Here is a 14,514-nt window from a genome sequence, read left to right on the forward strand (position 1 = left end):
TAATGATGATTTTTTAAAATTATAGGTTGAAAATATAATTATAAAAAATTTGAGGGTACAAATCAAATTTAACCAAATATGAATACTAAGAAAGTTCGTCACCATTCCGTACAGTCTATCTGAACCACCAAAAAAGAAGAAAGTTATAAAAAAAATAAAATAAAATAAAATAAAATAAAAAGGTACTAAAGGAGAGCTCACACAATTTGTCTAAAATAATGTTTGTGGCTTCGAGCCTGGAAACAGACACTAACCGATTGTCACAGTCTCATTAGCCAATCACAACTCGACAACGTTTTTGACGAAACCCCCTGGTTTTCCAATACCACCCATCTCGTTTCCGTAGCGGTTTTCAACTTTTCTATAAATATCACATATATATACATATATGCTACAGATTCTCACTCTTTAACAAGCTCAGACAAACACGACCACCGAAAAAAAAAATAAAAATAAAAAAATAAAGAAACCACTCCCCAAGTTTCACAAGACACCCAGAGAGAAAACCCAGAAACACTATTTCTTCTTCTTTCACATAATTTTTCCTTCTTTATTATTATTATTATTATTATTATTTTTTCTATTACTTTCTTTCTTGGGTTTTCTTGGTGTCCAATCATGGGGAGGGGAAGGGTGCAGCTGAAGAGGATTGAGAACAAGATCAACAGGCAGGTCACCTTCTCGAAACGCCGTTCTGGGTTGCTCAAGAAAGCCCATGAGATCTCTGTTCTTTGTGATGCTGAGGTCGCTTTGATTGTTTTCTCTAACAAAGGCAAGCTTTTCGAGTACTCGACAGATTCCTGGTACGCTCTTTTTTTTGGCCTAGAATTTCCAAATTAGTAATGCATTCATGTCAGTTTTTGATGTTTTTGGAGAATCTTGCTTTTAAATTCATTTCTTGGCCGTGAATTTTTAGAATATACCCTTTTGCTTGTATTTTGAAAATCTTTTTTTTTTTGGGTGAATTATACGTGTGCTATTTGTGTTAAAAAGTTCATATTTGTTGTAGTGTGTATTTATTTTCATCTTTTAGATTTTTTTTTTTAAATAGTAGCTGTATATATATGTTGTAGGTACAGTTTCTTCTGTTTAAAATTTCATGCAGAAACTAAGAGAGAGAAGAGAGATATCATAAAGGGGCTTAGAGAGAGAGAGAGAGAGAGAGAGAGGGGGCGGGGGGGAGAGAGTAGCAAAACTGTCTGTATGTTTATCAAGTAAAAACATTACTAATTCAAGTATCTTCTCTTTCTAATTTTCTATTACTCACACTTGAATGGACTTAAGAGTCCTTAAAAAGTTCCCTTCAGTTTTTCCCATGGCTTGTTTGTGTTGCAAAGAAAACTCATCTAATAAACAAGTACAGCCTCTAATTTGGACTTTGACTCTCAAGTTTTTCACCTAACTTTTTCAAAAAATTTGAAATTAATTTCCTGTATGTAAATAAATTCATATTTGTTTATGTATGTGAAATGTACACATATATACATAAAAATGTGTATAAGATGGATTTTTATTTTGGATGATGGTTCTTTTTTTTTTGGGGGAACAATCCAGCTTGGATGTCATATGCATTGGGTGCATATGAGTACCATATGATGGTGTCTTTAGTTTGCTTTAGTGGACATAAAGGAAACAGCGTCACAATGTTTTAGATATGACAGTACAAATCAGGAGATAGTGTATACAACTATATATGCACAGGTACTAAAGTTTTTTAACTTCTTCTCAACCTAGTTATGGCTTGTACTTATTGTTTATCTCCACCTTATAATATTATAATTGTTGGATTAAAAATCATTATTCATAACGATGGAATTTGCTTGATTATTTATTCGGTTGAATCTATTTTTGCATAACATTATTTGGTGAATCAAATATGATATTCACTATATATACTATTCGATTGGAAACTATACTCATAATTAATAATGGATGATATAGTAATTGATAAATTATATAGTAATATATTATTTCATAATTAACACTAAAAATTTAATTGGGCATATGGCAATTTTTAACAGTTGTCATATTAATATACCTCCTATTCTAAATTGAGTGATATTTTTCTAAAGATCAAAGGTATATCTATATATTTATATATATCATCAATTATAAGTAATGTTTTTGCATTTTTTATATTGGAATTAAATATTATGCCGGCTCTATTTTCTCACATTTTACCAATATTGCACTTCCTTTAAAGCTATTAGACTGTACGATAATTTCATATTCTAATTATTTATTTCAAATTTATTGATTATTATTTCATATTGAAGTATTTTTGCATTATTTGTCAAAATTATTATATGAAAATGGTGTTCAATTCTTTAATCTTGTTTAGCTTCCATTTAACATGGTATGCAGTGAAATCTTTTTGAAAAATGCATGTATCATTATCAGTAATCTGCACTAAAGAATATGGTTAAAGTACTGTACTAATTATGTTTCTCCAGTCAACTTTTCCTGATATTATTATTATTTTTGTTATTATTCTATTGGATTCATGGGTATTGGTTGATTTTATAGTGGTTGCCGGTACTTTATTTGCAACATCATTACTAGCATTATTGCATGACTAACCAAACCGCGAAATCTTCTGCTATTGGCTTGAATATATCGCAGAAAGTCGGGCTAATAACGAATACATTAGATTATTCAAAATTTTTATTATTTATATTATTATTATCATTATTTTGAATTGCGTTACTCATTAAGTTTCCAACTAGGCTAACTGTTCAGTCAGCATTTATATATTTCTTTTATTTTTATTTTTATTTTAAGAATATATCTTTAGCAGCTTTTGAATTTGAAATCACGTACGAAGGTGATGTTTATTGGACAAGTTCATCGTTTTATCGATCAACTTCCTTTACTATTTTAAATATTTTTATCTACCTTCTTGATCACTTTTTTAAGTTTTAATATTGTATCCGACGTAATTAGTTTTGTACTTTCTAGATTGGTATATTATCTGGATATTTTTGCTTATTTACTTATTTTCTTTTTATCATTTCCTACATTTTTGAAACTTTTTAATACTAAGCATCTAAAAGTACAATAATCCGATCAATTATACAATTAATACTCAATATATATATATAAAATATTTGTTTTATTTCCTTTTTTTTTTTTTTTAAGACATATTGATTGGACTGCCCGAATTACAAGTATTTAATAGTGGCTAGCGATTGATTGGAAAAAAAAAAAAAAAAGAAAAGAAAAAAAAGGCAGAAGGGAATTAAGATATGAAATGATTAGCATTACAACTCTAGTATCTCTTTTTTTGATGAATGAACTGCTCTAGTACCTCACATTAAAGGTTGAGGACATTGATATTTTAGTTAATATGCATCTCTAGAAGAGAGATATTTGGGGCTATATATGTAATTTTAGGCATAGGCTTGGTAATAGTGCATGGATTTGTGGCTTTGGTCGACAAAGTTAAACTAGAACTCTAATTCTTATAAAAATTAAGTTTCAATAGCAGACTTGCCAGTTGAGTACAGCTTTAAGTCTCAATGACTCAATAGTACATATATATACAATTAAAAGATCTTTTTTCCTTGGTACTAGGAGGTAAATTTTTAAGGTTTTTGAAATAAGCTGAAATTAAAGTCAATATAGGGAGAAAAAAAAAAATATATATATATATATATATATACACATTCCTAATCTAAAGGTTTAAAATTATGACATGAAATAATTACTATGTAAGCAATAATGATTGCTAATTGCAATTATATCAGATTCCAATTTCACTGGCTGAGTTTGAGCCTTGAAACCTGCAGATAAATACTAAAAATGCTACAAAGATAGGAACCATCGCAGGAGGTCAAAGATTTTGGAGTAGGCATTTTAGAGGTTGAGGAATGCTTAGGCCGGTCCAGTAGCTTACATTTTATTTTATTTTATAGTCCGGCTAGAAAATTTGAGTTCAGAATTATTATTTGAGGAAAAGCCATTAGTTGTGCACGAAGGGACCATAGCATACATATTACATTGCATAGGTAAGTTAGGCAGTGGTTAGTATTTGCCTATTTCCCTTATACCTACACATTTAATGTAGAATTGGATAATTTGTGACTGCATGGAACAATGTTCAATAGATGACCAAGGGGATTGTTCTATAGATTGGAATAAACATATTTATTGTCATGTAATGAGAACATAAACTCTACTATTTATGGTTTTGGTCCACCTCATCCAAAATATAATTAACGACATGATTTCTATTCGTCTTTATATATACACATTAGATGTGTTCAAGGTGCTCGCGCATGTTTAACTGAGTCAATAATCATGTTAAATTATTATTGAAAATATTAATTATACCAACACATGCAAATATTGTGCTTAAGGTCTTTCTTATACCACATTTAGTTGCAGCATAACGACCTTGCAAAAAAAACACAAAATATTAGAAATCTTATAATTCACAAAAACTTTTACAATATTATTTAATTCAAAGCTTTCTTTCAAACATTAAGATCTCCTATTTGAGAAAACAAATCAAGAATTGGTAGCATCTCTAGTTATAACTAGCCAAAATTCCATGTTCACTTTGTTAATGAGAAAATAAAGTTGTCCAATGTCATGAATACTACTAAAAAATTTGAATAATATAATTAGAAGATCATAAATTTATTTTGCTATGTTTAGTGGGCTTATAAAAGGCAAGGATAAGTAATTAGAAATGGAAATATTGAAAGTTTGTTTAGTGAAAGTTGAGTGCTCTATGACTGGTCCAAGTCAATCTTCTACATCCTAGCAAATATCAAAAGCACTAAAGGTGTTTTTGATCAAAAACATAAAATCGATTAAATCAAAACTAAATTATTTTGTTTCGTGAAACATAGAATAGTTTTAAATCATAGATAACCAATAATCACATCCAAATTTAATAAAATTTTAACATATTATACATATTTATTGGATTAGTTATTTTTAAACACCAAAATCGATAACTAGTCCAATCCAATTGGATTTTAAAATTTTCAATCCAATTTAATTAGATTGAATTGGCTGATCTCATTGGACTTGTTATGACTGTGTACACTCTTATTGCACGTTTAATGAGATTTAATCAAAGAATTTTAGATTGTAATTCAAGGGTTAAAGTAGCTTGCTATAAAAGGAGAAACTCACACTTAATAGCAAAAACAATATTCATGTGGGACAATCCAACGGTAACAACCGCTTCCTAAGGCAATGATCGAAGTTTGAGTTCCCTATCCCCAAATATCAAAAAATAATTTAGGGAAAAGACTAATAAACATTCAAACAATATAGGAGAATCCTTTCAGTATTCTTAGTCTCAAGAAGAACTCATAGAAAAGGCATGCCTAATCCTACCTCTTAGTCTATACACTACTCACATATATGAAGTGAAGTATAATATCAAATATATTCTAAATTGCCAAATGAAAATGAAGGAGAAGAAAGGAGAAATACCTGAAAGATGAGTAAGATTGATAGCACTAACTAATTCTTAATTTCTTCATGAATGCAAACCCTAACATAAACATCATATATATAGGAAATGAGATTAAATAAATAGACCTAAAAATCATATTGCATTCATTTGAGAGCCATACATATGAAGGATAAATATGTAAAATCAACATTAATTAATTGGAAAGCAAATAAAATAAAATTATCTAAAAATTATATCATATCCATTTAGAATCACAAATGAAATTTGTAAAATCAACACTAATTAATTGGGAAGCAAGTAAAAAATAATAACACTACATGCTTGAAAGAAAATCCATAAAAATTGAAAGAATTACATAGGTGCCATCTAACCTTTTATTAGCACTTACAGTATAGCTATATATATATATTATTGTTAACCATTTTATGTAATTTTTTTTTTTAATATAAAATTTTGGTTGAACAACTTTGCGATGGACCAGATGGTTTGGTTTACAAGCCACTAAAACTGAAGTTAAGAAAATAATGAAAAACTACTTAGAGTGGAATCAAAGATACAATGAGATCATGTAATTAAGAATGGATACTAAATGAAAAATGATTTAAGGTGATTAAAAATGGTTTAAAGTAATTAACACTACCTTAAACCATTCATCCAGTGATTACAAGTTAAGAGTGGCAAACATTACTCAATTTTTAAGAATGATGGATTAGTAGGACCAATAAGGTTAAAAAGCAGACTGTAATGGAATACTAATCTAAATAGTTCCCAGGCTTATGACTGTAATGGAATACTGATCTAAATAGTTCCCAGACTGATGAATATTGTTGGAAGGCCCATTTTTTCTATAAAAAAAATTAGTATTCAATTAAAAAGAAAAAGAAAAGTCAAATTACTCTTAAGGTTAATTAATAATCCTATAACCAAACACTGCCTTAAACCATTCATCTAATGATTACAAGTTAAGAGTGGCAAACATTACTCAATTTTCAAGAATGATGGATTAGTAGGACCAAAATTAAAAAAAAAAAAAAAATCATAGTAGTAGTAGTAGTAGTAATAATAATAATAATAATAAAGCAGACTGATAGATTGGGATTTACAAAATGGTTGCTAATGTATCATCAATGAAAGATTTTTTAGAATAATATATAATTTCTTCGAAATTGTTTTAGTTTCTTTTTTAAGAGATAAAACTTAATTATCAAAGCTACTATCTACATAGATGGCATTGGAAGTGAGTATGAATATTAATATTCTTGAAAACATATAGTTGTTATCTGTTTAACATGATCTCGCTATTGAATTAAGTGAGAACCACTTATAAGGCTATTAATGAAGGGAAACATTTAAACAAACTGTTGTAGAAAGATCTGTGATTTCAATAAGGATTAGGAATTGAAAAACAAATTTAAATAGCAATATATATATATATATATACACACATTAACAGATTATAGCCTGAGCTCAAAACAGAAGCTCAAACCAAGATCTAGTGCACCAAAGATGATGAGTTCAATATACCCCTGAGTAAACTTCTTGGAAGACCATTATAGAAAAATAACTACCTGCACTAGCACTAGATGAGAGTAACAAAACAGATTATATAGCTGGTTTAATTTGACGATGGGGAACAGATTTTACATATTTAACTTTGTTGAAAAGTACTGGATCTGCGAGTGTTATAAGGGTTATCACTTTTGAGAAGTTTACGAAAGTGATTCAGATCTTTGTGGTATAATGATAACACAAAAACATATGATCATTATAAATATAATGGATAAGAAGAAAGGGCCAGTTGAGAAAGCTAAACATCACTTTGCATCAGAAATACAGGTAGAGAGAGCTTGAATCCCCTTTGGTTTTAGTATAGTATGTAACAAGTAAGATGTTGTTTGTTAACATGTTTAGTTTTTGTTCTTTTTTTTTTTTTTTTTTTTTTTTTTCCCTTGTGAATTGTATGTAGTTTGTTTAGTTTAATTGTTTGCTAATGTTACTTCATGGTAGTTACAGCTTATTAGGCATATCAATTAACTGCAAATGTGAAAAAAGGAAAAGAAAAAAAAAAAATTCAAAAACCAATATAATTTTAAATTATGTTTGATTTTCTATTTCTATTTTTTTCTTTTTATATTTATAGTTAATAAAGATGTTTAAGTACCATCAACTAACATTAACAAACATTGAAGTAAGTAAATTATGCATAATAATTTACAAGAAGAAATCAAAACTGAACACATTAACAAAATTACACCTAAGTTTTTGAGTTTTAATAATGAATTTAACTTGAAAATAATATGAGGAGAAAAGAAAAAGAAACTAAAAATGGTTTTTCAAACTAGAAGGTAAATACAACATCTTTGCATTTTTTTTTTTTTTTATGTCTCAAAACTAGATTTCTATCATCATAAAAATGTAATAGATTGTTTGTAGCATTTCTTGTTTTTTGTTTATGTATTTCCTCTGATGATTATTTTTATAAAAGCATACATAGATGGTGCATGGTTATCAAGTAAAATCCAAAATAAAAAACATTATCAAACAAGAATTACCTTAGTAAAATGGATTTTTTGCTGTTTCGTACTTAATTTATAACCGAAGGCTTGTAATATGGTATGAAATTGTTTATTGACAACTTTCAACACCTATAAATTTCAGAATTCCACTATGGCTAATATGGTTTGAAATTGGTTCAAACTTAGTTAGGTTTGCATAACTACTCTTATAAAAATATATATTTTAGCATTTGCTACATCAATTTGTTGCTAAATATGGGCATAGTAACATACTCATTTGTTTTATGTACTACAAGGTTTAATTTTACGAACTCTTAGAATTTATGTTATTTTTATTCTCTTTTGATCATAATAGCATGGAAAGTATCCTGGAACGGTATGAAAGATATTCATATGCAGAGAGGCAGCTTCTTTCAAATGACCAAGAAACTAACGTAAGCAACCATTCTTCTGGCTCAACTAAAAGCCCCAAAAAGGAAAAGAAAAAAAAAGAAAAAAAAAGAAAAAAACATTTTTCATTTTTTTGAATTAAACTGATAACAAAATAGGATTTATACATATATACATGTATAGGATCGTGATTAGCGTGCTACCTAGCCTAATTTATGGTACATGACACTAATGTGATTGGATATTAAGTGGACAGAAATAGAAATAGAAATTTTTATTTATTTATTTCTTAAAAAATTCCAATGTGATTTATATACATTGTGATAATATAATTGAAAATTTTTGAAGGGCTCACTTTTTCATATCATATTATTGATATTAAAAAATAAAAATAAATATTGTAAATAAATATTTTTCATCTTTAAGATAAAATATATAGTCTATTAGGTCATTATTGTATTATATAAATATATTTTATATCAATATATGAATTAATATGCTATTGATCTCTTCTTCTAGGTAAGCTGGACGCTGGAACATGCAAAGCTCAAGGCCAGGATGGAAGTTCTACAAAGAAATCAAAAGTACCATATAAGTTGCATGCAAATATATATATATATATATATATATATATACCCACACACACACACACATACACACAAAAGCATTGATCAATAATTCACTATGAACTAAATACGAACATTTTTCCTTTTTTAATATTTGTATATACAGGCATTTCATGGGAGAAGATCTTGATTCATTAAGTCTCAAAGAGCTTCAAAATCTGGAACAGCAACTTGATTCGGCCCTCAAACACATAAGATCAAGGAAGGTAAATTATTCAGTGGAATTAATATTCTTAAGCTCTTGGCTATTCATAGTTTGAACCATATAATAGATGTTTAAGTTTATTGAAACTTGAAAGCTCTCCCTTACAGAATCAACTCATGTACGAATCCATTTCAGAGCTTCAGAAAAAGGTGAGCGTCAACATTCCTCTTAAGTAATAAATCAAGTAATTTTATTATTTGGTCAATTACCGGGGACAATGCCCCAAACCAAAAGACACCAACACATGAACCTGCTGAAAGAGAGGGGAAAGAAACCCCTATATATAATCTGCAAGCATCAAAACTTTAATACCAATAAGAGTTTTTCCAAAGTAATGAACTCCTATACTACAATTCAAACTAGTTTTAGCATGTAATACTAAAGTACTAACTAGTCATGTATGGTTTATTCTTATGCCCATATTGCATGACAGGATAAGGCATTGCAGGATCATAACAACTTGCTGTCAAAGAAGGTAAAGACACTGCATATATATTCTTATTGATTAGTTGACATAAAATTTGGGTTTAATATTACAACATTCAGGCTAAGGTACAACTAGATGTGTTTTCCCAAATCAAAAATATTATTTAGTGACAACTAATTCGATAATAATAACATTTGATTGTAATTTTGTTTGTCTATTAATTTTGTTAATCTATATTTAGTGCCTGTTTCGAAGTAATATTGAAATTCCTAACATCACTTTTAAGAAAAAATCACTTCCTATGGTGGTAGGAACAAATATATGAGTGCTTTTTAGTGAATTTCAACCTCAATATTTGCATTTACAGCTATGAAAGAGAGAATAGTGTTTAGTCTAACAGATGAGCCAAAAACTAGGTAAAAGAGAAGGAGAAGGAGATAGCCCAACAGGCACAATGGGAACAGCAAAACAATGGCGGCGTGGACTCGTCAGCTGGCCTCCTACCGGTACAACAGCCATTGCAGTCCTTGAATATTGGGTCTCTCTCTCTCTCTCTCTCTCTCTCCATGTATATATATCTAGCTTCTTGGAAAGGAAATTTTATGAAAACAGAAAAAAAAAATTTATATATAAAAACATATATATATATATATATATATATATATATTTAACCATTTGATTTGCTAAGAGAACTAAAGTTGGACCAAATGAACATGTGGAATGCAGAGTATCTTACCAGGAAAGAGGTGATGGAGAGGATGAAGGAAATGAAACTCAAAACCGAGACAATCCGCTCCTGCCACCTTGGATGCTTGGCCACCTTTATGAATAGAAAGAATCAAATATCATAAGCTATATACTATATGTATAATGTCTATGCCTTTGTGTCTATACATACATAGATACGTATATATACATATGTATATGTATATGTATGTATGTATGTATGTATATATGTATGTATTACATATATATGTTGTATTACATACATATAGATTACACACACATGTATGTAATTGTGTGGATGCATGTGGGTACGAGAGAAACTCTTGGATTAAAAATGGTGCAAAAATGTAAAATGTTGAAAATTATTTAGTAGAATGGAGTACAATGGATATTGTATGATTTTGTGTAAATTGTGTAGGCTGCTGCTTTGTACTATCCGTTTTCGTGTTAATAAATAAAGTAGATGGAGCATCGTGCTTGAAGATTGATCATCAAGTAGAGATGGTACGCTCTGTGGAGTGGGTCTTGTAAGTGGTAATTGGTGCCCGTGTGGTATGGCTTTTTTTCCACTCCGAAGCTCTACTAGAGATACAAAGGCTCTACTAAGCATAAAATGTAGGCTGCAAATACATAAGAACTCTTTTGGGCTTCAAAAGAGCTTCTTTCTTTTTCTTTATTTTATTTTATTTTATTATTTTTCTTTTAAATAATTTGAGCTTCTTCCAAGAATTCAAAAATAAGCTTTTAACGTAAGCTCTATTTTCCTTCCTTTATATTTGGCTTGATGAAATAGTTGAGAAATGAAAATATTTAAATTATTTGTTTGAATAGTTAAAATGAGATGGAAATGAAATAAAAATGAAGGAAAGGGAGAACAAATTGATTTTTTTTCCTTTTATTTTAAACATATTTGTTTTCTTCTCAAAATTGACAATAAAAAAAACCAAATGAATTTTTTAATATCCAAGAATTATCCTTATTATTATAATAAAAAATATTTAATGCCTTTCATATATATTGACAGGATCTACTTGAGAACTTTTTTCAGAATTCTTTGGTGGTCCCGCTCAAGAAAGTCCCATTGGACAATTATAAGAGAAAATTCCGCCTAGGAAAGTCTCATTGGGCAATTATAAGAGAAAATCCAATGGAAATTCACTCGAACCATGGACAAACAAACAATGATGAGAGTCTGCCTGTATCCGTACAACTGACTAACCACTGGAGTGCTTATCCTGTACAAATGAAGACGGGATCAATCATTAGGGCACAAGCTAAGAGATTCAAGGACAACTTGGTTAGCTTCATACAAGTTGTGATTCATGTTCAACAGGGCATGACAATATCAGAAGAATCAAAACCCGTTTTATGCATCCAAGTGGTGTAGGCTGAGATGGACCTGGGTAACTATTTTGGTGCATATGTGGAATCCGGACGGCATGGAATGGATCCAACACTTTATGAACTCAATTGATATCACTAAGAAGCCATGGAATCATATCAAGGCAGAAGCAAAAGCATCCAAATTCAGTGTGTGTGCATAAGCTTTCTTTTTGGTTGAAAATACTCATTTTGGTGCTGACTTTGACTTCTTTTGTTGATCAAGCAAGTTTAACTTATTCCAATCAAAGGGAAACATATGGGAATCAATATTAATCCTATTTGGAATCCTACATGGCATATTGAAACTGATTTGGAGCATAAACTAGCTGCTGATTGGATAAAGATAGCTTAGTTGTCAAATAGTCAACTAGTTTCCAAATTTGAGTTTGACTTTTTGTTTTAGGAAACTATCTTTTATTTTGGTTTTTATTTGATTATTTGCTAGAAAAATTAACTTAGGAAAGTTAGAATTTTATTATTTTGCTTGTAAATTAATTAATTTCTAATTCAAAATAAATGAATTAATTAATTAAAGGAAACTAGAGAAATTCGGCCTCCATTGCTTTCCTTTGTTATTGGCCGAATTTTACCCTAGACTTTTAGGGTTTTATTTTATTTATTCAAAACCTATTTAATTCAATAAGAAATTAGCTTACATATTATACAAAAAATTATTTGGGAGAAAGAATTCTTTTTGTTCTCTTTGAACACCTAAAATACCATTAGAGAGTGAGTGTTTTAGTTTGACTTATCAATAGGATATCCATCACCTACTATGGTGTCTTCACCATATACCAAGGTTTCTAATCACAAGTTGATTAGGGGTTAATATTTCCATTAGAATCTGAACTCAATTGTGATATGAGCTAATATAATACGGGTTTAGGCGCAAATCGACCTAGGTTCATATCATTTCGTATTAAAGCTGAATTTTATTTAGGCTTGTTCTATCTTATTTGCTTTATTTTGTTTTGTTTTATTCTACAATTTTAACATTAGGTTAAGGTTGTTTCTAATCTCATTCATATTCTGCACCAAAAAAAAAAAAAAAAAACAAAACAAAAAAATAATTTCTTCTACATAGCCGAATTTATCCTTTTTGTTAGCCCAAGTTTTGTTTTCTAGTTTGTTGGTTGTTTTGCATATTAGTTCTAGTAATTTGGTTTATTGTTGATTTTGATTTTTTGTTTTAATCTTAATTAGTTGCATTCATATATTCAAAAAAGAAAAAGAAAAAGAGAGAGAGAGAGAGAGAGAGAGAGAGAGAGAGAGAGAGAGAGAGATTTGAAAGCATATTGCATAGAAAAATAAAAATAAAAATTATGCAATCTGTTTTTGTTTGAAGTGTGGATCAGGTTTGGTGAAATTTTGACATTGAAATTGCAATTTTTGGTGTTGATTCTTGCTACTGGAGTTGTGTTTATATTCTTTGAGTAATTAAAAAAAAAAAAAAGGAAGAAAAGCCGACTGAAAAAAAAAGAAGGTAAAAAGGGCCGGTTTTTGAAGGATTGAACAATTAAGATTGTTTGGTGTCGAATTTCAATTGTGATTATTTGGAGTTGCTGTTATTTATTCTAGAGTTTTGAGTGCTAAAATTGTTTGGATTAAAATTGGTAAATGATTTGATACAAAGACTTAAATTACAAGAACTACAACCAATAACTATTGCATATTTTGTTCAAAATTGTTCTTGTTTGTTATTTGAATCTTTTTCCTAAATTTTATCCTTAAATTTTTGGTTTCTTTATATTCTGGACCAGTATTTATTGATTCTAAAATTTCATTGATATTTGACCTTGTTTTTGATTAGTTAGGTCGAAACTAGGTTTTGTCAATTCACTTGGTATTTGTTTGTTTTAGTGGATGTTTTGTTGATAAGTTAAATTAAGGAATACTTGTGATATTGTTGCTATTTTGCATGTGTTTTGATAGAACTTTAAGATATTCTTCTGAGTGAAAAAAGACAAGAGAGTGTGAGCTTAAAAGAGGATCAAAAGCCGAAACTATTGTTCAAACATGAGTGCTGAGACCTTATTTGAGTGAAACACATGAGGGAGTGATTTTGGTGAGAACTTTTGTGTTATTTATACTAACATGGCAGATTCAAGAATGAGAAGAGGAGATGGATTATTAAGAATCAATGAAGAGGAATCCATAGGGTTCAAGGGTGAATCTCGAGCAACAGGAAGTGGAGGTTAACCTACCGACATGGTGGCCATCTTAGAACAACTTAAAAGGATGAATGCTTGTTTTGATTGGCATAACTATTCTGAGGCAAAGAAGGTTAAATTGGCTGCTTTGGAATTTGGACATTATGCACTCCAATGGTGGGCTAATGAGCAAAGTACTGAAGAAAAGTAGGAGATGAACCTATCACTACTTGGCAACAAATGAAAGGAGCCATGAGAAAGCGATTTGTGCCGACTCACTAATATAGGTTACTATATCAAAAGCTTCAATCATTAACACAAGGAAGTAGAACCGTGGAGGATTACTATAAAGAGATGGAGATGCTCATGATAAGGTTGAGAATGAATGAGCATCGTGAGGCAACCATGGCACAATTTTTGGGTGGTTTGAATCGTGAGATAACCAACCAAGTGGAGTTACAACAATATGTAGGATTAGAGGAGATACTTCATGTGGCCATCAAGATTGAAAACCAATTCAAGAGGAGGGATGCAAGCTCACAGTTTGGAGGTGTTTCAAACAGTGGGATGACTAATTCAAGTGTTTGGAGAAGCAATCCCACCTATGAAGTAAGGACAAAACCGAAGCAAGGAGATGAGAGCACCAATCGGCCAAGG

General features: G+C 29.8%; 1 protein-coding gene across 2 annotated transcripts; it reads left to right on the forward strand.

Annotated features, from left to right (window-relative positions):
- The first annotated feature begins 400 nt into the window (after positions 1-400).
- LOC107410106 (truncated transcription factor CAULIFLOWER A) lies at positions 401-10,819 on the forward strand. 2 transcript variants are annotated; one of them, XM_048473688.2, is made up of 8 exons: positions 402-803; positions 8,306-8,384; positions 8,860-8,924; positions 9,073-9,172; positions 9,279-9,320; positions 9,605-9,646; positions 10,015-10,136; positions 10,325-10,819. In XM_048473688.2, exons 1-8 carry the CDS (start codon positions 619-621, stop codon positions 10,428-10,430), a joined length of 741 nt encoding a protein of 246 aa, XP_048329645.1. In that variant the 5' UTR covers positions 402-618; the 3' UTR covers positions 10,431-10,819. The 2 variants fall into 2 exon arrangements, with proteins under 2 accessions (XP_048329646.1, XP_048329645.1); XM_048473689.2 differs by lacking the exon at positions 9,605-9,646 and having other exon boundaries at positions 401-803.
- The last annotated feature ends 3,695 nt before the right edge of the window (positions 10,820-14,514 follow it).

Source organism: Ziziphus jujuba, chromosome 2, assembly GCF_031755915.1.
Source record: "Ziziphus jujuba cultivar Dongzao chromosome 2, ASM3175591v1".
In the NCBI taxonomy this organism is placed as follows: Eukaryota; Viridiplantae; Streptophyta; class Magnoliopsida; order Rosales; family Rhamnaceae; genus Ziziphus; species Ziziphus jujuba.

Bases quoted from the DNA above. Each gene is read 5' to 3' on its own strand.
- LOC107410106 (XM_048473688.2), top strand. From the start codon at position 619: ATGGGGAGGGGAAGGGTGCAGCTGAAGAGGATTGAGAACAAGATCAAC. The intron at 804-8,305 runs GTACGCTCTTTT...TGATCATAATAG, and splicing joins GAGTACTCGACAGATTCCTG to CATGGAAAGTATCCTGGAAC. The intron at 8,925-9,072 runs GTACCATATAAG...TTGTATATACAG, and splicing joins GTTCTACAAAGAAATCAAAA to GCATTTCATGGGAGAAGATC.